Below are 24,954 nucleotides of genomic sequence, written 5' to 3'. Positions count from 1 at the left end.
AAGAAATAATGGTCACAAGCTAGCAGAGAGCAGATTTAGATTGGACATTAGGAAGAACTTCTTCACAGTTCGAGTGGCCAAGGTCTGGAACGGGCTCCCAAGGGAGGTGGTGCTCTCCCCTACCCTGGGGGTCTTCAAGAGGAGGTTAGATAACCATCTAGCTGGGGTCATCTAGACCCAGCACTCTTTCCTGTCTATGTAGGGGGTTGGACTCGATGATCTATTGAGGTCCCTTCTGGCCCTAACATCTATGAATCTATGAATAATATATACAGTTTCTTTCAGACGATGGGATCCTAAATATTCCTTACAAACTAAGGTCCCAATCCTGGAATCTGATCCACGCTCAAGAGAAGCCAAGATATAACAGGTACATCAGAACTGCTATTGTAGTCTTGGCTGAAAGGACAGTGAGGCAACATAATTCCCCTGAACCTCAGGGTAAATCCAAAGACTATATATTAGAAACAAGTGTGAAAGCTCAGTGAACTCAGTTCCAGTCGTCTCTATTCACATCCTGATATTGCTGCCCAAAGTCTCAAACTTATTTTCTTTCTTTCAAACTACTGGTTGTTAGCTCATTAACTTGTTTTCCAGACAATACATCATATCATCCAAGTTCTGACAAGGCCTAATCCTTATAATAATGTATGAGAACTGAAAAGATCAAAGCTCCAACTGGCATGACTACATGAAGTCATTTTAATGAAGTTTTGCTTTAAGGGTTATTCAAATATTTCTTCTTGAATAATAATCATTATCGACTCAACCACGCATATGTAGAAGTTAATTTTATAGAGTTGGAAAAAAAAACATGACTACTGTATTGCATTGCAATTGCATATATGCTTAGTAACACCTTTTTCAGGTTATTAAAAAAAATTGCATACCAAAGCAGCTAAACTCTGCAACCTTCAAATCTATGAGAAACTAACATTAACCTCCACGTTGCTTCAAGCCTCATTAGTACTTGAAAATATCTTCTCTTTAAGTTTGTGCTTACAAGAAATAAAGAAATTAATTCCAAACATGAGAATGAGGCAATGTAGAGATTTTTAGTAGAAGACCCACAGTTATTCTTACACTTATGATAAACTGTGATACATGTAAACACTTTTCTGGACAAGACTGTATCATATCCAAAACAGGTTTCAGCCATCTTCCCAAAAGGCAATACAATTTCAAACATATATTACATTTTCCTTCATTTTCTGACTTTCCCCCTTCTGTATTTTGCCTTTTCCCCAAAAGTCCTATAGCCTCTTTTTCCTCCACTTATTTTCAGCAGCTGTGCATTCTCTCTCAGTTCTAGCTTTCTGTATCAGGATGGCATCTGAGTGCCTGATCCCCAGACTGTTTTCCCTATTTATAGCCCTGATCCTGCAGTTTGTTGTGCCTGGGCCTTCTGTAGCATTCACATGGAGTCCTGGTGACTTCAAGGCTCTTTGTGCAGATGCAGCAATCCAACCAAGGATACTTGCAGACTTTCACCGAGACACACAGCATTTTTAGCTGGTCAGGGCTGTGGAGCTCAGTTTTCTGAGTTATGTATTATCTGATTTATTATTCTTAGTTACAATGCATTTCTACTCTTTTTTTTTTTTTTTACACCCCCACAGCATTCCTAATACATGGCACACTTAAAATAAAGCCAACCTTGCTTTGAAAAGTTAAAAGTATAGGAGACAATCCAGTGGCTGTCTTGATCTTCCTGGGCATGTCTACATATTCATAAATGTGCCGTAGTTACTATGCATTAAATTTAGTACTTATATAACCAAGTACTAAGTCAATGTGCAGTAACCAGCATTACTGTGCGGCAGTGCTGCCACATGCCTTCTTAATAACACTACTGTGCAGTAGCCTAATAATACTGCTCAGTAGCATATTAGCACTCTTTCTACCATAACACGCTACTGTGCAGTATTATTAGGCTACTGCGCATTTAGCTTCTCATGTAGACACTCCCCTTGTGTTCTTTTGCACAATCTCTAGCATACTTGCCCATACTAATCACCCCTCACAATTTAGCTGAGCAAAAGGATTCAGAGGCTCAGTAGGTTAAAAAGGAAGTAAACAAGTCTCAACAAAGATGGGCACCTGGCAGCTTGCTGCAAGTACTCTATGTGATAGATCATCTCTGCATCCCCAGTGATGCAATTAAATATATTCCCCACTTAACTTTTTGAGTACATATTAACTGTGGGTTTGGAGAAGACTGGTTTAAAGCTGTTTGAGAATCATCTGATCACTCAGCTAAGTACCAGCTGCCAGTTATTTAATATACTGCAACACACCTGCAAATGTACAACTGTAATGGGTTGTGAAGCAAACACATGCCTTGACACATCATAATGCAGAAGGAATCTTTACATACTCCTTGGCTCCTCAAAGGAATTTGCATCTACAGCTGTTTACAAAATATTACAAATTACGTACCTGGAGCAGTTACAACTGTTAGGGCAATTTCCCTAATTCTTGTTGAAATCTAACACAGCTTTACCATATGAGTTCTTTAACATAATACATATGAAAAGGAAAGTCAGTATTTCAACCCAAAGAATCTCCATGTTACTGGGAGGCCTGTTAAATGGCTATTTCACCAATGCCACTTAGTAGCCTGATTCACTGCTCATTAAAATTAATGGAGAGACTCCTACTGATTTCAGTGGAAGTTGGGTTAGGCCCTATTAGAATTAGTCTATGCTATCCTTAAGTCCTTTTTGCTATACTAGTTAGGCAGTTTTATGTTTCAGCTCTAACTCCAGTGAGATTCCTATTATAATGCAAAATTTCTCTCAGGATCTGCCTTAGCAGAATCTTTCCAACAGAACCTGAACGCAGCAACTGAACTAAAAAATGCCCAATGTTTTATTTAACTGCTTCTCTTTCAGGACTGCTTAATGGAGTCGAAAACCTGATTTATTGGTGGCACAAAGGTCTCATTCAGCATAGCAGGTAATAATTCGTTCAGTCCAATTATGCTTTGTGAGTTATTAAATAATGCATTGGAAACCTTGATCTCTTATCCACTTCTCCCTTTATCTGAAGAATGTGTCCTCAGATGCACTGTAAACACAGGGCATCTTCCTTTATCTCCCTCTCAATCAGCATCCTAAACAGAAAGAGTGATGAACTGAAGCTTCAACAGCTTTGTAGTAAAGAGGAAACAATATTACCCATGCAAGGAAGAGCCTTTAATTATGACAACACCTTTTAAAGGAACACACTGAATCTGATGGGCTATCTGGGCCCTGCTATTTTGCATATCTGAAGTAGCATACCTCTCACATTTCTTGGATATGCTCCAGCAGTGCAGACAGACAGTTCAACCAGCTCTCTAAGCACTCACTTTTGATAAAGAAAATCCTAGACTGGATACTCCCAAGGGAGGCAGCTTTACAAGCCACCTTGGCATTCACCTCCTCCCCAGGTGTGCTAAACACATCTCAGCTGAACATGAGGATATAATCCAGAGCATGTAATGCAATATACTTTGTTGATAAAAACAATGGCTCATATGTCCTAAGCATTGGAGAGTACATGTGGACATTACGTTAAGATCGAGCTAACTAGGGTTAGATTGTTCTACATGCCAATCCATGCAGATGTTTGGGGCAGTTGACTATGTTAGACTGGGAAAGGGTTAGCCTGATCTACCAAACATCTGCACGCACCCACCCACCCATTCTGACAAGATTATTTTTAGCCCCCTGGCCCTCCCACCTCCAGGTGGATAATCACCCTGCACACCCAACAACTCCCCCCACACCAACCAACCTGGCAACTGCTCCCAATCCCAACACCTCCCCTTCCCCCCACCCACCAAACTTCCCTGTGGACCCACTGACTCCTCCAATCCCATCCACCACTCCCCCTACCCTGAGTTATTAGATTGGGTTCCCGATGAGGCTTCCAGTACTAGCAAATGTGGTCATAAGCTGCTTGGGATCTACAATCACACATCTTAAAGTAAACCACATAATTGTAGATCAGGTGTGGCAAATGTCTGCATGTACCCACATGCTCAAAAATATGTAGGTTTCCACATGATTTTGCACTCATTTAAGTTAATGGCAGAAAACTTCTGTTGGTATAAACAGGAGAGGATTGCCCTCCAAAGATTTCCAAAACAAAAACTATCAGTAACTTACTCTTAAGTTACTACTTGTGTATTTGTGTAGAACAGCGCATATGTACTAATGACAGTTACATGTTAATTTGCAAAGCTTCAAGATCACCGGTGCTCAATCTTTAGGGTGTACAGGCCAGATGAGTGATATGGGGGCTGGTCTTTGGAACAGATCAGGCCCAGCATGGCCTCCGCTGGCCCTCATGTGCCAGGATTGGGCCCCAGGTACAGGGATCAGGGCATGGTCCATTAGTCCTTAACTGATGAAATATACTGATATTGTATAGCTCTAAATTATCGGTATTTTTTGGCACTACGTAAGTCAAACATCTTAGTGAAGTCTAAGCATATTATATCTTTATCAAGTAAACTTTTAAACTGTCCTCAAAGAATGAACTTGTGTTTATTTGATGAAACCTGTTTTCAGTCATCCACCAGACTTAAACTCTAATGAGGTACTACTGGGACCTAGAGCATACATCTCCCAAACCAAAGTTCCGCAAGTTTTCCAAGTTTCCTTCACACGCATTACAAATAGGTATTTAAGGGGTAATTTATGTTCCCCTATATAAGGTCTGTAACGAACCTTCCTGTCATGCTCTCATGCTCTCCTGACCTTTGTCAGTTAATAAGTTGATCTAGATGCATTCCTGATTCTGAAGTCATGAGTTATCATTAACTTTGAAACAAGAAGAATTAGGTATTTAGACCAATATTTAAGTAATAATAAAGTTTGCACATAATGGAGCAGTCAGAAAAATTCTTGGGTCTGATTTTCCCCGAAAGACTACAAGAATGAAGCCATTGATGGTTACTTGTATCCTGAAGCAGAGAATCAGAACCCTAGAGACCTACTTACTTTTCTGCTTTCTGTGCACATAAAAGCGGAATACACAACAAGGTCACAACAGGCCAAAAATAGCAAATCTTCAAGCAGTAGCAATTCAAATAGATACCAGATCTGCTGGAAAAGCAAGCAACTTGACTAGAATGCAGAATTTCCAAAGATCTCTGCTTCTCTCGCTGCATTTTGACTGTTACATTTGTTTTTAAAAGTAAAGGAGAAAAAATAACATACGTACTTCTCTGGATTTTCTACTTCTTCAGTAACAAAATTGAGGTAAAACCTAGAAGCAGAAAAAAATATTATAAAGGGTTTTGTTTTAAAACAACATTTTCATTTTAGATTCATTTTCAAAGAGTCTTATGGGTATTTTTGGTTCATTTAACAGGCCAGTCAATTATCACACTTTATAGCCCTACCTTTACAGTTATATTAAGAGAACAAATCACACCTGGTCACTCTTCTCCCTTACATTTTGGAAGGGAAGATTTTCTTTTCTATCTGTCATAAAACAGACCACAAAATTCTAGGCACAGTGTCACTGTGCTTTAAGTTCTTTTCAAGATCACATACTGAATAAGTGTAGCTAAAAACCCTTTTCAACTACCTTAGGTCTGAAGACTTAGGCCCTGACCTTAAGCTTGCATTTAATGTAATGTTATAAAAAGATTACACCAGTAACCTTGACCACAGCTTCACAGAGACCAGGTTAAAAGTAATCTCAAAAAAATCCATCTAAAATTTTAGTCAATACCGGAAGTTACAGCCAATATCAGGTATAGAACCAGCAACCCAGGATGTTCTTCCCATAAGCTATGGCACAATTGTCAGCATGACCAATGAGCAGGCTGCACTCAAGGCAGTGTGGTGCATATTTATTTGCAAGGCTATGAACAGTAGTAAGTTTAAAGTTAAGTGGTAATTATTCCTATACTTTGAAGTATGCAGAGCATAACAGGGATGGGGAAGTGAGGTGGGGATACTGGTTATGACTAGTAAGGCACTGCCATTTAAGCTCATATTTTAGGTCTTATTCCTGCTGCTACGCAGTTGTCTCCTCATGTAGACTCTTTTCCTAATTGTCACATTCTACCTGGCACTTATATACACTGCTCTTGCTACATAAACCACAAATACAGCCAATAAATATCCCTGTTATTTTTGTTCCTTATTTTAATGTTACGTTATAGTGCGCATGCTAAATTCTGCCAGTAACATGAAACAAAGCACAACATTTTTCTGTGCTCCTTAAAGTAGCAATTGACTGAACAAAGTTATTGACATGCTATTTAGTGCTGTGGACTGTCCTGTTCTGAAGCAATCAATCTGAGCTGGTGACAGAGAGATAAGCAGGTTGGGAGAAGCACTGCCAAAAGTTGTATATCTTTAGATCTTAATTACTTTTGCAAATGGCCATTGAGGAACTTGGACTGAAAATTTGTAAGTGAGAAGGGCAAACCTCAATATTAAAAACAATTACATAAGTTTTAAGATGATCAGTGTGTTGTCTGGGATGGAACAAAAGAGCATGACTAAAATCATATTTTTAGACCTCCTCTTTCACTGTCTGCAATCTCTGCTCCAGTACTGACTAAGCAGAACCAAGGGACTCTCAAAATGGCATTACATATAAAAATAGATTGTAAGACAAAGTATTTTAATGTAGATGTAATGTATTTTAATCTTATTGCATATATATGCCTCAGAGGGAATATGTGAGTGTGTGTGCAGACACATGTGCCCTCATGAGAGAAATTCTATATAAAAGAGGTAGATTTCTCTGAGCCGTCAATATGCCACCTTCATTTTAAGGACATAGGTTGTAGCCATATTGGTCTACATGGAAAAGGAATCAGAACTCACAGCAGAGGTGATAGCTTTTATTAGACTAACTAGATATTTGCAAAACAAAATTAACTATTCAAACCAGGAGACCTTATAACACCTTCAGTTCTCTTGTGAAATATGAATTTTCACTTCCACCTAGGAGAAATTTTACAATCTCTGCATTCTCCTATGCCTGAGGAAGGGCAAGTGTGCCCAAAAGCTTGAAAATGGAGAATTTTGTTTTGCAAATATATAGCTGCTCTAATTAAAGATGTTAACTCCATTTTATAAAGTAACAGGCAAAGGCCATGAACCCTCTTGGATGTCCCATGTACAACTTCTAAAACAGTTTTGTTCACAGTGCAAGTTGTAATTCCCTTGCAACAGAGGAATAAAAGGCTAACAGAGAACTCTACTACATGACTGCTTCATAAATAAATAAATAAAACTTAGCACTCAGTTCTAATCTTTTATATAAAATAAGGTGCTCTTCTACCTGGGACACTCTGTAAAGGAAAAGAAGGCTAACAAATAAAGATCTCTCAAACTAAATCCAGTCTGTATATTGTAGTATTATCTAAAGTATGCTTGTATTGCACAAGGGAAGCACTGACTAGACATGAATAAATGGTAAGGAAGAATCTCAGAACATCAACTTGTTCCAAGCCAGCAACTGTGGAGCTAGTTACAAGGAGGGAAAAGAACTCAAAAGAAAATTGCTGAGGAAGATACCTGCAGTTCACATTGAATAGTACATTACTCCTATAGAAAAAAATGTTAACTACTTATGCATGCATGTGTACACGTGCAATTAATGTGCATGACTAAACTGCAAAGCAATTTGCTCCTGAGAGCAGCATCTACACGTGCACCTGGGACAGCAGCAAACTGAGCCAGGGAGGAGCATTTTAGGCCAGGGCTGCTCCTGCTCTGCTCTGCCTCACTGCAGCAGTCAAGGGGAGCTCCAGGCTCTGGCCACAGCTCTCCAGGTACCAGCCTCAGGCTGGCAGGGGGCATGGGGATCAGTCCCGTGGTTTGGCTGATGGCAGCAGTGTGGCACAGGGTCTGGGGGTCAGCCCCAGGCTGGCAGGGGGCACAAGGGGTCAGGCCCAGGCAGTCGGTGACTGCATTGAGTGGCAGAGGAGCTGGCTTGGCTACAAGGCTGCTGCAGCTGCTGAGTCATTTGGCTAGGCAGCAGACAGGAGTGTGGCCCCCAGCTGGCTGGGCTGACCAGCCACAATTTGTAACCAGGTCAGTGTCTTCATGTGCATTGCTGCACAGTAAGTAACTCCACAGCACAGTAATACTTGCATTTACAAGTATTATCCTGCTACAGAGTTATTTTACTGTGGCCTAATAAGGCCGCACATGTAGATGCACAATGCTTACTGTTCAGTAAACATCTCGTGTAGATGTGCCCATCAAGTAATTTACTACTTAGCTGGCATGTCTACACAACAAGCTACTGAACAGTGGTTACTGCACATTTATTTAATACTTGTATAATCAAGTATTAAATAAATGTGCAGTAATTGGAGTTACTGCGCAGTAGTGCTGGTGAACACTTTTAAGGGTTGCTGCTGCTCAGTAGCCTACTAAAACTGCACAGTGGCATATTAGCACTGCTGGTGCTGTGACTGTGCAGTATGATTCAGTTGCTGCACTGTTAGCATCTCATGTAGATGTGCCCAGCAAGAAAAAAAATAGAATTTACTCTTATGGCATTACTTTATGACCTACTCAAATTTATTAGTAAATTTAAGCACTTAGTAATTATTTTCATGAAGTAGATGTTCAAGTCCACATGGACCACATTTTTTTCTTGAAAATTATCCGTTTATTTAACAAAAGGAATGCTTTCATTAAAGAGCTTTTTAATTTGTATTATATATATTCTAAGAATAGCCATAAAACTTAAAATGACTTCCTTGTTGTTCACTTCAGTTCTAGCTTTGAAGCCAAAAATATAAACCAATGATTATTTAGATCAGATTCTGCCATGCTTATTTTCTTGTCCCTACAGTATGATTCTCTTTCTTCACTGTGGCTACTTCCAGAGTAACTACAGAATAACTAAGAGGGGCAGATTTTTTTTCCTGAATAGATGTAGTTCCAAACAAGACTAAGAATGTGCCAGTCAATTTACTGCCTCAATAAATAGCTTTTTACAAAATAAATGTTCATTTCCAGTACAATCTTTAATGCAAGTGAATATCTTTGGTTAACTTACCAGCCTGAATAGGCGTACATTCCTGAATAGAAAGCAAGAGGTAGTCCCATAACACTGGTATTTGTCCCTTCAAATGCTTTTTTAAAGTGCTGAATTTCCCCTGCAATGTAAATAGAAATTATGTTGAATCCTAACTCCTGAAACATTCCTTAGAGATTTAATCATGTTTGCTTAGGGCTAGATTGTGACTTCCTGATCCCCTTTCCAAAATAAATAAATAAATAAATCACATTATGGGGAAGTTTCACTGAATTCAGATTCTACCGTTAGTCTCAAGGGCTAGGGACAGACATTCAAAAAGCTAGAGCCTGAATTGATTCAACCTTTGCAGGTTAGTCTAACCTGCCTAGGCTGAACCAGTTTGAAAGAGGACAAACATTTTCTCTGGGCTGAGGCAATGCAAGCACATATCTGCAGTTGTTCAAGCCAGGAGCAGGGAAGCTGTGCTGAGCTGGGGTGGGGGGGCATGGCCAGTCCAGGCTGAACTGGCCAGAGAGAGGTTTAATTCCCACCCCCACCCCTCTATCCCACTGACAGAGACTAGAGCCAGGTCTGCCGGGCACTCTCCCAAAGGGGGGCAGGGAGGAGAGTTAGTCTCCCCTCTACCCCCACTGGCAGCTGGGTCTACCTGCCATCACCGCCACTCTCCCTGCCCCGGATTAGGCACCCTGCTGGATGATGTAGGGAGAAGGAATAATCCCTGTCCCTGCCCCACCCCCACCCCAAGGGGCCCTGCTGGCTGGCATATAGCCATGCCTCCACCCCACCACTGCAGCAGGAAGGGGCAGGGACCTTGTTGGGGGCAGAAGCTCCCCCAACAAGGGCCCTACAGAGTGAGTGCTGGCAGAGCTGTGGCGGGCTGCGCGTGGCAGCACCGGGGTCTGGAGCAGGCTAGAGCCCTGCAAGCCCCCCACTGCGCTGCCATGCTCTGCAGCAGCTCTGCTGGCCCCGCAGAGCAGCCCCACTGCTGCCCATCACAGTCACTCACTATTCACTGCTCCAGCTTCCGGGCAGGGGCAGGGCTTGGACCCCACCACTCAGTCTGTGCTCGGGGCAAATCCCCTCCCAGCAAAAAGGGGCTTATTCAGCCACTGGCCCTGAGCACACGCCAAGCAGTGGCTGCAGCTGGGCTGGGCAGACCCTGCTGTGGTGCTAGAAGTTAGCGGCTGAATAAGCCCCCTCCTGCCAGGAGGGGGCTTGCCCCGAGCACAGAGAGGCTGCTGGCACCACAGTGGGGTCGGCCTGGCCTGGGCATTGCCACTCTGTGCTCAGGGCCAGTCTCCTCCCGGCAGCAGGGTGCTTATTCAGCTGGTGGCCCCGAGCACAGAGCAGCAGCAGCCGAGCCGGGCAAACCCACTGCGGTGCCAATGGCTGAATAAGCCCCCTCCTACTGGGAGGGAGCTGGCCCCAAGCACAGAAAAGCTGCTGACACCACAGTGCAGCCACCACTCAGCCTGTGCTTGGGGCCAGCAACTGAATAAGCCCCCTCCTGTCAGAAGGGAGTTGACCCCAAACACAGAGCGGCAGCAGCAGCCAGGCCTGGCAGACCCCACTGTGGCCTTTTTGTGCTTGGGAAAAGCTCACTTCCAGCAGGCCCCCTCCCCTTATTCAGCCTCTGGCACTGTAGCAGGGTCTGCCCAGGCCAGCCACAGCTGCTGCTCGGCCTGTTCTCAGGGCCAGTGGCTGAAATAAGCCCCCTCTTGCCAGGACGGGGCTTCCTGATGTATCTAATATAGACAGTATATGGAGTAGTCACAACGAGCTATACCCAGGAATACTCTTGAGAAATTCTTTGCTGAACAATTTCAAATAAAGAAGCTTGGGAAAAAAAAGTATTTGCAAACTGTAAACAGAAAAGGAAGCAAACACTGTCAAAGAAATGACAGAATATGCATTATTCACGCATTTCTATTAAATGAGAATGTACAATCTAAACTGATCAATTGTATTTCTTCTTGTTGATTTTACACATTCACTGATAATCAAGAGGCTGTTTTTTTGTTATTGTTCTTATTTTTAACTTTGTGCCTCCTATGAACATAGGGAGAAAAATGTTGTATCATTACCAGAAACAAAGTTAATCAAACACCCACAACTAACTAGACCTCAGCTTTGAGATGGCTTTGAAATATATGGGCTTTAAAACCAAATTCTGATGACTCCTGAACAAGTTTCAAGGGGAGGTGTACAGTCAAATACAGAGCTTGACCTTCTATGTTTATCCTAATTTTGTTTCTGCCCCTGATTCTGGGCTTACTCATTGTTGCAATTCCACACACCTCAGCAATGATTTGTACCATTGCATTTGAGAATAGAGTCCAAATATTTTTAATTTTCTTATATATTTAGATTATAAAATTAAATCACGCAGGGCGCATCTAAATGAGACGCTTAATGCGTAGTAGCCTAATAACACTGTGCAGTAGTGTGCCAGGCAAAAACTGTGCTAATACTCTACTGCGCGGTAGTATTAGTTTACTGCGCAGTAAACACCACTAAAAAAACGTGTGCTGGTACTAGTGTGCAGTAACTGTAGTTACTGAGCATTTAATTAGTACTTCATTAAGCGAGTACTAAAATAAATGCACAGTAACTACTACACATTAATTACCATGTCAACACACCCACAGAGTACTACTAGCATTTCACTCATAAACAGCACTTAAAAAAAAAGCAACCTAATAGCTAAAATCTTGGTACAATTTAAGCTATTAGCACCCACTGATTTCCTACTGAATAATATTCATATCCATGAATCACATTATATTAAACAAAAATTATTCAGCTATCAGCTAAAACACTTAGGAGTAAATATATTGAAAATAGTGCCCAGGAGGTGGCTACATATAGTAATAAGTAGCATGAGCCTGTATTTCCAACAAATCATTCCAGTACTTTACCCTGTAGAATTAATCTCCTGTAAAGATGGTTTTGAATGCATGTCTGCTAATTTACAGGGGGGGAAAAGTTAAAGAAGAGAGAGATTGAAAATATGAGAATTTTCTCTGTAGGGACATCAACATTCATATCTTAGCAATGTTGGGTTTTCTTACGACCCATATCATAAACCTTCATATTTGAAGGATTCTATGAAGAATTTCCACAGTGAAACAAAGACTTGGTTACAGATATCTTTTTCCTATCTGGCCAGGAATATTGTAACACAATCTGCTAGGAGGGAAAATCTGGCAGTACAGATATATGCTGTAATGAACACAAAACTTTAGTTGTATGTCTTTGCAATGCCCCTCAAGTAGGGGTCCTCTTGTTCTCTCTGCTGTAGTTTTATAAGAAATAAAGTAGCTTGTGCTGAAACGGTTATATCCTAGATTTTCTAGGAAGCTGTAAGCCTGTGCAGAATAATGGTAATTATAAGCAGAATTCTGTTCAGCTTCCTAATTAACTAAGGATAAAATTATAAATCCCTTCCTTAGTTTTCACTTGGTCCTTTGCCAAAATTCCCGCTCATCCTGAAATTGTGTTCAAGTAAGAAATAAACACAACAACTGAAGGCAAGATTCTTGGTGTCTCTGTGTTGGGGGGCTACAAGGGCATAAAGACAAAAGGAGCAGTAATGCAAGGACTCAAACAGTACTGCTTATCATGACTGTTGGCTCTTGAGCATACCAGGCAGCAGTGCCATAGAGACATTAGGCTGGCTGACAGTCATATTGAGAAACCTACTATTTATCATGAGTAGAGGGTGGCAAAATCTAGCCCTGAGCAAGGATTTGGCCTGAATGTGAGAGAGGAGACACGACATCTGTAAAAAGATTAAAATAATATGAGACCAAGAATCTTTCTAGGGGATCAGGGTCCTACAAAGGGAGACTTTTGTTTAAGAAACTGTTGCTTACCATGGAGAATTAAAGAAGTTGAGCTATCTGGAACCTTGAGAAAATCTGGATCTACTGGGAGGGGAGGGGGTAGGGAGGGGGTACACGTGCCACCACCTTGCTAACCCAAAGTTGAAGCTATATGAAATAACTTAAAACCATCTTCCCCACAATGGCACACTAGAATATTTGCCAGATAGGATCTGTTACTGGCTTACTAAAATCAGCAGCTCCTCTATTTCCTACACTGAATGACTCTGATTCCTGGTGTTACTGTTTAATACTGTTTAACAAACCCCTGAACTCTTCAAATTTCTTGTACTAGGTTTGTACTACCCCCAAACTGCTAACTTTATGTTCATTCTTCCCCTTGAAAGTGTAAGGGGTGCATGAATTGTGAGCATCAAATAATTGCAGATACTAGCGTACTACTTTAACTTCTGGAAAGGCCAGTTAAGTTTGTCCCTCAAGTACTACATGCATCATATATTGTAGCACAGGGGTCTGCAGTGAGGGGCACAACCCTGCGCTGCTGCCCACACTGCTCCCGTACACACGGGGGAAGTATGGCAGGGCAGCGGAGAGCTGGGAGCAGGCAGCTTTCTGCGCCCCGCACTGTGCCCTGCCACAGTGGGTTCCAACACTGCCTTGCAGAAGCGGCAAGGGCAGCACAGCAGGGAGCATTGCCAGTATGTGCTGCCTCCCTGAGGCCCTGGGCTGGGGCCGGGGCAGAGAGGCAGCAGATGTTTGCTGCTGGCCCAAGTTCTGGTTAGCTGCTGGCAGCCACAGAGCTGGGGCTTCGGGGCAGGGGCTTTGGGTGGGAAGCAAGGGTCATGAGCAGGGCTGGGTGCATGGGCTTTGGGTGGGGGGCACAGGACAGCAGGGCTGGGGGGCATGAGGCTTTGGGTGGGGGGGCAAGGGGCACAAGCAGGGCATCCTGCCATGTACCCCCTGCCCTCATTTTGTTTTTTTGGCATGCCGGCACTCTGGCACCTTCCAAGGTAGGCATTGTGGGGTTTTTTGGCACTCCGGCCAAAAAATGTTGCCTACCCCCATTGTAGCATTTGTGATTTACATCGCTGAAGTGATAATTTAGTTCCCATTATTACACTTGTCTTCGCATGCTCATGACTTTCTAAAAATTCTAAAACTTCCTGTGCTATTTCATAAAAAATACGGTATGGAACAGGGCTAAATGTTAATGGCAATAAAGAGTAGATTTGCTCTTGCTGACAATTCCTAGGCTAAGGACAGAAATTACATATAAACTGGTATAAGTGATCAGAAACTGATTTAAATCTGAAACATAGCAGAAGTTCAGTGCAAATAAACTGGTTTCAAAATAGCCAAAGCCAGTTTAAGATAAACCTGGATGCATGTAGTATAAGACTTAACTGATTTAGTTTATATTGGTTTATTCAACTTCTGTCCCAGGTCCCCTCCAGATTCAAATTAACTCAGTCTCCCCAGCATCCCAGCACGCTTTGTACCTCTCCCACAACCCTTCCTCCCCGCTTTCCCCTCCCCTTCCACAGGGTGGGAAGTCTAGCCTTGGCCCTAACTGTCTGCTCCAGCTGAGCAGGGAGGTGTGATCTAGCACCCCCCAGCTTCTGGCCTGAGCCACTGCAGGCATGTGGCTGCATTTCTGGAATCAAAAGTGAATGTCTGTTCATTTGGTTATCAGTTCAAGCTATGCAGCTTAAACTAAGTTGTGAAAATTGAATTGATTCCGCTTTGGGCTTTCTGACTATCTGTACTTAGCCCTAATGTCCAGTCTATTAAAACATACAGAACAACAGGATATGTCCATTTGCCACTGACACTGTTTTTGTCCCATTCACAAGAGTTTTCATTCTGAACAAAATTTATGCTGAGAGGAGCAATTCTGTCTTCCTTCATTTAAAATGCAGGGTCCGGTCTCAATATCCTCATTGGCATGCTACTGTAAATACCAGTTTATCTCAGTGTAGTTCCATTTTTAATCTATTACATGACAGTACAGAGCTTAAGTTAAACAGTCATAGACTAATTAAGAGATTTTGCTAGTATAAGCATTATTTGGGGGGAGTGGGAGGGCAAAGATAAAAAGCACTTAAAAAGCATTTACTTTTCAGTTCATACCTTTAATTAGCTGCATAACTCCAGGGACTATAATTATCAAAATTGCTACAAGCTTGCAAAAGGTAAGGAAAATCTGAAGGCGGGCACTCCAGCTGACACTCATGCTATTCAGGACCATTACCACAGCTGTAAGAGAAGAAGGAAAAGTTAAATAAAAGTGCTTATCTTGCTAAAGCAGTAAAAGCTATACACTCTGAGCCCGAGAGGTCCCAGGTCCCCTCCAGATTCAAATTAACTCACAGTCTCCCCAGCATCCCATCATCCAAACAATGGATTCTGGTGCTTGAAAGGAACAACGACCCGCTAATACCTTTTCTCTCCTGTTACTGTCTGCTTTTCTGATTTCCCCAGCCACATTCTAGGCCTGTCTGAGTCCACTTCTGGGCATGCTGCTTTGACCATTAGTTTCTTCATTACCTCCTAGCTCCTTTTGCATAAAACTAAAGCATCTCTTTTACTCAGCACAAGAATTGTTAACTGTTAGAAATTGATGAACTGCTATAGCATCGCCTTTGATTAAATTTTTCATTGAGCAACTCCTGTCACTTGAGACCACCATATGAATGTCGATTTGACTGCCGATTTGCATTTTTGGAAAACAACAATCATTACTAGTAAAATTAAAGTTTCTATTCCTCATTTAGCACTGCATATATTTGTTCTTAGTGATATAATTTCCACCTACTCTGCTACTCACTGAGTAATCTCTGTTTGAATCATTATTGAAACAGTAACAAGGGCCAGGTACAGAAATTACACATAAACCAAGCTAAGTGATTGGAAATGGATCTAAACCCATAACTGTAGTTCAGCGCACATAGACTGGTCTAAAAATTGTGGAACCCAGTCTAAGGCAGACCTGGATCAATGTGCACTCAAACTTAATTCATTTAGCTTAGACTGGTAAATTGAACTTCCATACCAGATCACCAATCAATTCAAATAAAATCATTGTCCTCTGGCATCCCAGGCTCCTTCATAGTCCCCCATAACCTGTCCCCCCTGGCAGGGAGGTGCACTAGCACTTGACTGCTCTGGCTGAGCACCCAGGGAGCCCTGCCACTAAGCTCTCCCAGAGTCAGCACAGACACTCTCTGCAGCCCTGCCTCTAACTATCTGTCAGCTGCAGGCAGGCAGTGGGGAGGGGGAAGGAAGGGAGGTGCCTGTGCCCCTCTCCACCTGGGTACCTGTGTCCTTAGGCAATTGTTGGGACCCGGAGGCCTTCAGGCCTGGGTTTGAACTTTGTGCCTGGTATAAGACGCATTATAGTGTCATAGGGACACAACACTGTATACCCACACCCCATTGCAAAGCACCCCATGATGTACACACAGATCTGACATGCAGTCCAGGAGAACTCCTGTGCTTGGGCACAGCTCTACAGACCACAGCCCTGGCTCCTACACACCTACTCAGGGAATCCCATGCCCCTGTGTGCAAGCACAACCCCATGGACCACAAGCCTGGCTCCCACACAACACATCTCAGTGGCTAGAGCCAGGTACCGTGCCACCTGGACCCCAGCATGTCTTCCCACCCCCCCAAGCAGAAGCCAGTATGGGCTCTCACCTCTGGTGGGTTGGGGTGGCAGTGGGGCAGAACATTGGGATTATGCCTGCACATAAGCAACCCTGTGACCTCCATGGTTCAGCCACTGCCTTCCTGGGCCATGGGCACCTGAGACGCTATAAGACTTTTATGACCCACAGGGTCAAAAGAATACAGGGTCCCAGAGTACTAAGAGTATGTGGGGGGATCCAAGCTAGGGCAAGAAGGCAGATGCCCCTGGAAGCTTCAGGAGTAGGTGGGGTGTGGACTGACATGGCAGGAGGTTGGGGGTGTGCTTGCCTGTGCCTGGTAGCCAATCAGGGGTGGCCCACGATCTCAGCTGTGCTCAGCAGTGCTTAGCAGTCTCTGGCAGCTTGGGGGGCCTACAAGCCCTGCTGGGAGGCATGCAAGAGCACCCTGAACCTGCTGGCCTCAGCCACTGCAGGCAGTCCGTGTGTCCCCAAAAGACAAACGTGTTCTGTTAGATACCAATTTAACCTAAGCCACTTACAGAAGCCCACATAAGTTAGATCGATTCCTTGGTCTTTTTAAACATCTGTACCTTGCCAAGGGGGTAATGATACCCAGTAGATTACAGCACTCTTCCTAAATGCAAAGAATCCTTGTATTCACAAGTGAAAAGGAAGGGTCTTTGCTAAAGCAAAGACCATCCTGAATAGTCCTGGACAGTCCCAAATTTGGGGGCTGTGTCCTGGCGTATCTGAAGAGCCCTGAAACAGGATATTTTTGTTCTAAGTTTGAAAAACTGATCCTGGAAATCCTGACCCTAGTCTGCCTACCCACACATCCCAACACTCTCACAATAACTGGTAGCTTCCTGCTGTATGTCCTGAAAGGGGGCAACACAGTGCTTCCTTTGCACCATGTCAATGTGAATGTTTCTCATTCAGGACAAAGCCACATTCATGAAATGCTACACCTGGGCCAATTAGCAATCTTTCTCTCTCTCAGCAAGCTTAATTAACCTGCTGGCAGTTAAGGAGAGGACAATAACTAGAACCCAAAGTGGTGTAGTCTACTTTTGGTTCCAGAAGTCTGTGGAGCTGCCAAGATTCAGGCATAGATTTTGATGTAGAAAGTGGCTCTTAAGGGACCATTGACTGACACAACATAAAAACAATGAGTCATCTGGTTTTGCTCCTAATTATTTTAGCTTATATAAATTATGTGTCTGAAAGAAAAGAGGATGTAAAGAGGTTTCAATAACTGCATATTTATAATGTGAAGAAATGCACTGCCAGACAAAAGAAGAAAATGGCTGTTATTCCCTGGCTGGAGGAAGAGTTAAATGTGATAGCATAAGCCTGTCAATTGATCTCTCTCTTTCCATCTTGCAGAACTAATGAATCAGCTTCACATCAGAATCCCTCTGTATTTCAAAACCTCCTTAACAGCAATGGTTTATCTGTATAATCAGCTATCTCACAGGCCACTAGATTCATAAAATTACAACTCCAGAATCTGATGCCTAGAGCTTAGAAAATGCCAGCACAGGTGCTGCAGGTTAGGCTCAGCACAGACTTTCAGGTAGCTAGGACAGCTGTTTCATCAAATGTCTTTACAAGCTGGAATTAAGCTTAAGGATGACGCTTAGGCCTCAAAATAGAGAAAGGTTTAGAGCTGAGCCAAAAATTGATTTTTTGTTCACTGTAAAGTCCAAGATATATTCAGTGCAGTTTGATCCCAAAATTATTTCTTTGGCAAATGGAAAAGTATTACAAGATTTAATACATCACTTTATTTCAAACTTAGGCCATTTAAAATATTTACAATTTTTTTAAATAAAAATAAAATTATAGGAAACTTCTAAACAAAAAGGCTTTTTTGAATTTCATGAGTTTTGCCTTTTTCTAAATGATTTAAACAGCAATATTTAATGTTCTTTTCACAAAACATTTCAATATCCCCATATCTGCATTTTTCAATGAAAAAGGTTTGGGTCAAAACTTTCACCCAGCTCTTTGTTTCATCATACTTCAGAATAAAGACAGGTTCTGCTGAGCCACAATACAATCAAAACCACCTGACTTGTGGCAAAATCTCCTTAAAGGTAAGAATACTTTGTCTTTAATGTATTGCTCTTGTGTATGTATGTACAACTGGAAATACATAGAAAAAGCTATGTGACTGGTTCACCACTGTGTTGCCCTAATTTTAAATTGGTTTAATATAATTTAAGTATCACAAGTTCCTCCGGGCCTATGCTGGCACAACTGTGTTAAATCAAGTTGCAGACCCCTACATTTATCTGAATTTCTTAGTTTGTGTTACTATATTCAGATCATCAATATTTTGTAATTGCCATTTAATGCAAAATTCAACAAAATATATTTTAAACTGCTGATTTTCCAGGACTATGTAAGAAATCTAGTGGCAGTATCCAAATATTTCAAGTTTTCTTGAATGCCCAACATTTGGTTACCTTACTGAGGAAAGAGTAGCACAAGCATCTCCTTAAAGAGAACTCTGCTATAATCACTATTTTATAATGTAGTAATCAGCTTCCTGATAAATGTATGAGATATCACATAACAAAACAGCAAGAAATAGCCCTGTGAGAATGCTAATTTCGGTTCACACAGCATTTTGTGGTCTTTCTTGTGAAGTCCAGTTCATGCACAAATTACAAGCTATAAATTCATAAGCAGTTCATGTGTTATGAATGTAAAATTTCACATGGATATTTGTATGTCGACTATGTAACACTGAGTTCAGCCAAAGTAAAAACTGAAATGGTGTGGCCAGCTAAATACATAAACAACATAAATTATTAGGTAATTTTTTTTTTATTTTTTTTTTGGTTTTGGAGTTTAATTGCTTTAGGTTTCAACAGTAAAACCAATTATGTAGCTTTACAAACTATTTTTAATGTTTACTATTTGCACTGGTGCACACCCCTTACTTTGATATGTTTATAGGAATTCATATTTGCATGTATGTTTTAACACAGGCATAATTTTACAGGAGGGAAGAAAGGAGACAGTGAAAGGCAGCAGAGAAGAAGAGTCATGGAAAAAACACTGAGTAAGAGGGAAAAAGAGATATAGCACCAGTGCAAACTATTAAGCATATCTATGCTACCTCTGCACTGTGCCTGGGAAATCCACTATGAAGCACTGCCCCCCACACACTCTCACTCAGTACATACCCACTCCCCAAAATGGGTAAGTGCTAGTGTCACAGCAGGTGTAGCAGACACTTGTAGACGCCATAACATAGAAGTGCTGCTCTTTGGCTTGGGCATCCTTATTAGTGTATATCTAAGGCAGCTACATTGTCTCATTCCTAGAATCTGGCACATATGGAGAGAGAGCAAGTGGTCAGAGCACACTTCATGGCAGTGCTCCTGGATACAGCCCAGAGACAATAAGGATATGTCCTAAGTCCAAGATCAAGCTCATGATAGCACCAAAGTGATCTGTACCTACACATGCATCCTCCCATCATTGCCACCATGATTACAGTTTGTGATTTAAGTGAGCATCAGATGGATGTCACAGCCTTACAGAGACACCTTGAAACACAAACTGCAGAGGGCCCGCTTCAGAATCAACATAATGATCAGAAGCAAGCCAAAGTAGTAGTGTCACAGCAGGTAGAACAGACATTTACAGGACAGTAGGTTTCTGTGGAATGCAAGAGGGCCAGAATGAATATACAGTCAAATGCTACAGTCATGTTTGTCCAGTCACTTTCATCAACCTGATCCTTCACACAGTCATAAATATAAAAGGTATAATAGATCCCAACACAATAAAGAGCAGTAGAGTTTAATCATGACTAAGTTTCCAGCAAGGAGCCAAATATGTGATATTGGTACAGAAGGGAGCCTGCCCTGCCAGCTTTTGTGACCTAACTGATAGCGATAAGAAATAATCCAAAAGACCTTCCCTTCTGCATAACTGTGTGCACCAATTCAAAAGAAGACACAGAAGACATGATTATTTATGCAAAAGAATCAGATTTGCAATTCCAACATCCAAGTGGACTCTCTCTTTATACATCTTATCTGAAATCTACCAGAGAGGACTGATTAGAGTGTCTCTATGGCTAAGGACAGAAATTCTGCATAAACCAGGTTAAGTGATCAGAAACTGGTTTAAATCTGTAACAGAACAGAAGCTCAGTGCACATAAACCAGTTTCAAAGTGGCTGAAACTGGTTCAAGATAGGACTGTGTGAAATTTCACCAAGTGTTAAGTTTGGAAGCTGTTTTGACCCATTTTGAGCTTGAAACAGCGAAATAGAAACAAAACAAAAAGCATCAAAACAGCTTCAAACCTAAATGAGGGCACTCGAAACATTTCAAAAGTTTAAAAACGTTTCAAGTTTCAAAGCAGCCCAATGGTGGGAGACGGGAGAGCTGGGGTGCGCTCTGAACAGCTCTGCAGCCCCATGTAGCTCAGCCCAGCGGGAAGCGCAGCCCTGGCTCTCCCCACCTCCCGCCACTGAGCTAAACTCTATGGGGCTGACAGAGACAATTGGAGCACAGCCTGGGCTCTGCCCACCTCCCACTGCTGGACTGCTCTCCAATAGGCTTCGCCAGCCCCACAGAGTGCAGCCCGGTGGCAGGAGGCAGGCAGAGCTGGGGCTGTGCTCCACCTCCTGCCGTCAGGCTGAACTCCATGGAGCCCGGCACTGGGTGCGGGCTGTGCCCAGCACCAGTCCACGCAGCAGCGGCAGCCTCCTGTCATCCGGCACACATCCAGGAGCCCACACCCCCCGGGACGAGTCTGGCACAGCCCTGCAGCCCTCCTGGGGGTGTGGGTCCCCGGATCTGTGCCCAGATGACAGGAGGCTGCCACTGCTGCCTTGGGCCAACAGCAGCATTAGTCTTCCCCCGGGCTGGGTATGGGCTGCAGCCAGTGCCGGTCCCAGGCGGCAGCAGCAGCAGCCTCCTGTCATTCAGCACAAATCCGGGGGCCCACACCCCCAGGAGGAGTCCGGCACAGCCCCACAGCCCTCCCAGGCGTACGAGCCCCCGGATCTCCATGCTGAATGACAGGAGGCTGTCGCTGCCAGCAAGTGTCACAAATTTTGCCTTCAAGACTTTGAGGTGTATTTTCTGGGCAACCTCTGCACCTATCTCCTTGAAACTTGGCAGGCTTCATGCCCTCAGAAGGGGTTACCATTCCTGCAATTTGCATCTGAATTAGGCAACAAATGACAACATTTCAGGCATTTTCATGATTCCCCATTATAGCTTATAGGTGAAACGTTGAAACGAGTCAAAACAGCAAAACAGTTTTGACAAAACAAAACAGGACAGTGCTTCAAAATGAAATTAAATAAATAACGAAATGAAACAATGTCCCTTCAAAATGGTGAAATGGACACTGAAATGAAATGATGGTGTTTTGCACAGTCCTAGTTTAAGATAAACCTGGTTGAATATAGTATCAAACTTAACTGATGTGGGTCAAACTGGTTTATGGATCTTCTGTCCCAGACCCCTTCCTGGTTCAAGTTAAATCACAGGCCCCCAGCATCCCAACATGCTTTTCAGCCCTGGATTAGGCTGTGCTGTCTGCTCCAGAGAGCAGGACTGGCCCTACCCCTCTGCTTCCCAGCTGGAGCAGTGAGGGCTGGTGTGGGGGCAAGCACAGCTGGGGATGCAGCCCAGTCTGTGGGGGGAGGGACTGCCCCCCTCTGGCAAACCCCGGCTTGGGGCTGGGGCCAGGGGCCAGGGAGGGATGTTAAATACCCCTTCCCCCGCTCAAAATTACTGCTGGCTGCAACTGTGGACTACAAATCTCAGAAGTACCTGGAAGCAGGAAGAAGTGATGAGCAACCCTGCAAAACCCTGCTGCTGTGATTGTGGACTGCAAATTCCAAAGACTTCGGGGGCAACAGGAAAAGGAAGTGAACACACAGCCAGAGAGCCATGGCCATGCTCTAACATGCCCTGGCTTCTGACCTGAGCCGCTGCAGGCATGTGGCAGCATTTCCTGAATCAAAGGTAAAAGTCTGTTTACTTTTGTTTCAATTTAATCTCTGCACCTTAGATTAACATGCAAAGACTGAATCAATTCAGTCTCAGGCTTCTTGACTATCTGTACTTACCCTATATGGTACAATGCAGTGTATCTGAGCTACCCCAGGCATCAGAAGCTCTATTGCCATGCAGTACAGCATTCCACCCAGGCTAGTTGGCATAGTATTTTAGCCCAGGCAGACTACTTCGCTAGCTATATTGCCTTGGGCACCTGAGCTAGCCCATTCAGATCCAGATCAGGTACATCCGTGTAACTCAGCAATGTGTTGTGTAGACATACCTGGCATCATAACTTCTGGCACTGGCAATTACCAAGCTGGAGAAAAAGGTATTAATTGGAATCACATAAGCAGTAGCATAACTAGGGGTTGGTGAGTGGGGCATCAGCCCTAGGCACCAACTTAGAGAGAATGGCTCCCTCCTTCCAGGTGTCTTAACCACTGCAGAGGCAGCCCTGCACCCCATATCTGTAGGAGCCAGGCAGGCACAGGCCCAGGTCCAGTAGCATATCTGTGGGGCAGGGAGAGTAGAATGACACCTCCTAGGAGGCTTTTCCAGATGGGAGACAGTCCTGTGTCTGTGGGAAAGGAGAAGAAACAAACAAGAAACCAGGAGTGACCCCAGGGAGCCCATGTGGCTGCCTTTTCCCCAGGAGAAGCAATGCAAACCCATGCTGCTCCAGCCATAGCTTTAGCAGAATCAGCTGCCACTGGAGTGACAGTAGCACTCCCCTCCTCACCCATCACCTCTCCCTGGAGTGCTGAAACAGCTGGCTACACCTCTGCAAGTAAGCTCTGAATTAATGCAAAATTCTGCCTTGGCCAAACAAAAAAATTCAGTTTTTTTCAGCAAATGCTGGAAGTTTTTCAGGGCAATGCTGACTGCACTTCCTCAGTACAAAATTGCCTGTGTCTAGTCTCATATCACTGGTGCTTTTTGCTCTTGTGACAGAACACAAGGGCAAGGGAAATTTGAGTCTTCTCTCTAGTGCTAAATACTCAAAGTAATACACCCAAACATGTTAAAAACTCGTAAATCATATATGAGATGTTGACCTGTTTTCAACCTGGTGCAGCTGAAACCTGTTTACATTCTCTCGCTTAATATGGAAATCAGTGAACTGATTAAGCTTGTTCCATTCAAACTGTATAGGCACTCAGATAACATGGCAACAATACAGTTTGATATACCTATACAATGCAATACATCCCCAAGCATATTAATATACATTAATCACCTCACTAGGCACTGTGTGGACATAGCAAAAAATATGATATTTAATTTAAGCCACTTAAAATGTAGACCTTACGGTCTTGCAAAGCCTGCAGCTAAGGGACTGTAGACCTGGGGATCCTATAAATGTTGAGAAGAGATTACATTTCATTTAAAAAGAAATGTGTATTTCTAGGCTTCTTGCTTGCAGTGGCTTACAAACTGAGATAAAATGATACTGACAGTGGAAAGAAATAAGGAACTGGGCTCCACTTCTGTGGCAGAAGACTTGGAGGGAATCTAAAGATTATCCCCACGCATACACTTTTGATGTATAATGAGTCAATTAAGTTTAGGCTGTATCACCTCACTAAAGTCTTATGATAGGTCCAACTGGTAGGGGCACAATATGTAGACAGGAATGGATTATACTGGCAGGACATTTGCTTCAAGGACTTTTAAATGTTTCCATGGCAGGAAAGGCAATTTCATGTGTACTTTGTAAAATAATAATAATAGGATTTTTTTAAGGGACACTTTGCCTAGGAAGTCCATTTTGTCTCTCATCAATAACATGTCCCCTGCCCTTACACAATGCTCAGGCACTCTTCTGCTTCAAAGGAAACTGTGTCACTTGTTGAATCATTAACACAGTTCTTAGCTTTACTGGGAATGTTCCCATCCAAGTACTAATCCGGCCCAACCCTACTTATCTTGTGAATCACGCTTGCTGAGGAGATCAAAAGCCAATGCGGCAAGGCTACAGAACAAAATCTCTCTCATTACCAGCACATAGTTTAATGATGCTTCTAACAAGATCTGCAGAAAGCACTCTTATTACCCACCGTCATCCATCACAGCAAACAAAAAGAAATGACAAGAAGTGGGAAAGAAAGGCAAAAGATAGGGTGGCTGACTTGTTGCTTGACTTAGACTAAATTATACTCTTGAATGGAAACAGAGATTATTTTCTCCAGCATTAAATTCCATTGTAAAGGTATGTCCTTCTCCAAGTGAATGCAGAAAATGGCACAAGAAGATCCTGACTGCTAGCATTATATTGCAAACACAGAGCAACTAATAATAATAACAAAATAAAGAACAATTATATACATTTGCACTTGCAATCAGACCCTTATACATGTCTATCATATCATATTATGCACACCTTGAAATGCTGTGGTGTTG

The 24,954-nt window shown here is 42.8% G+C and overlaps 1 protein-coding gene across 1 annotated transcript in view; it reads right to left on the bottom strand.

Moving 5' to 3' along the window:
* The window catches only part of SLC7A11 (solute carrier family 7 member 11), an 87,703-nt gene that overhangs the window by 50,787 nt on the left and 11,962 nt on the right, over positions 1–24,954 (bottom strand). The window contains exons 4-6 of the mRNA XM_014595654.3: positions 14,991–15,116; positions 9,034–9,133; positions 5,215–5,259 (exon numbers count right to left, since the gene is read on the bottom strand). Of these exons, the coding sequence (XP_014451140.1) occupies positions 5,215–5,259; positions 9,034–9,133; positions 14,991–15,116 (271 nt within the window). The remainder of the gene's footprint in view (positions 1–5,214; positions 5,260–9,033; positions 9,134–14,990; positions 15,117–24,954) is intronic.

The sequence above is a fragment of the Alligator mississippiensis genome, chromosome 2, assembly GCF_030867095.1.
Source record: "Alligator mississippiensis isolate rAllMis1 chromosome 2, rAllMis1, whole genome shotgun sequence".
Taxonomy (NCBI): domain Eukaryota; kingdom Metazoa; phylum Chordata; order Crocodylia; family Alligatoridae; genus Alligator; species Alligator mississippiensis.
This window is presented reverse-complemented; position numbering and strand designations above follow the sequence as displayed.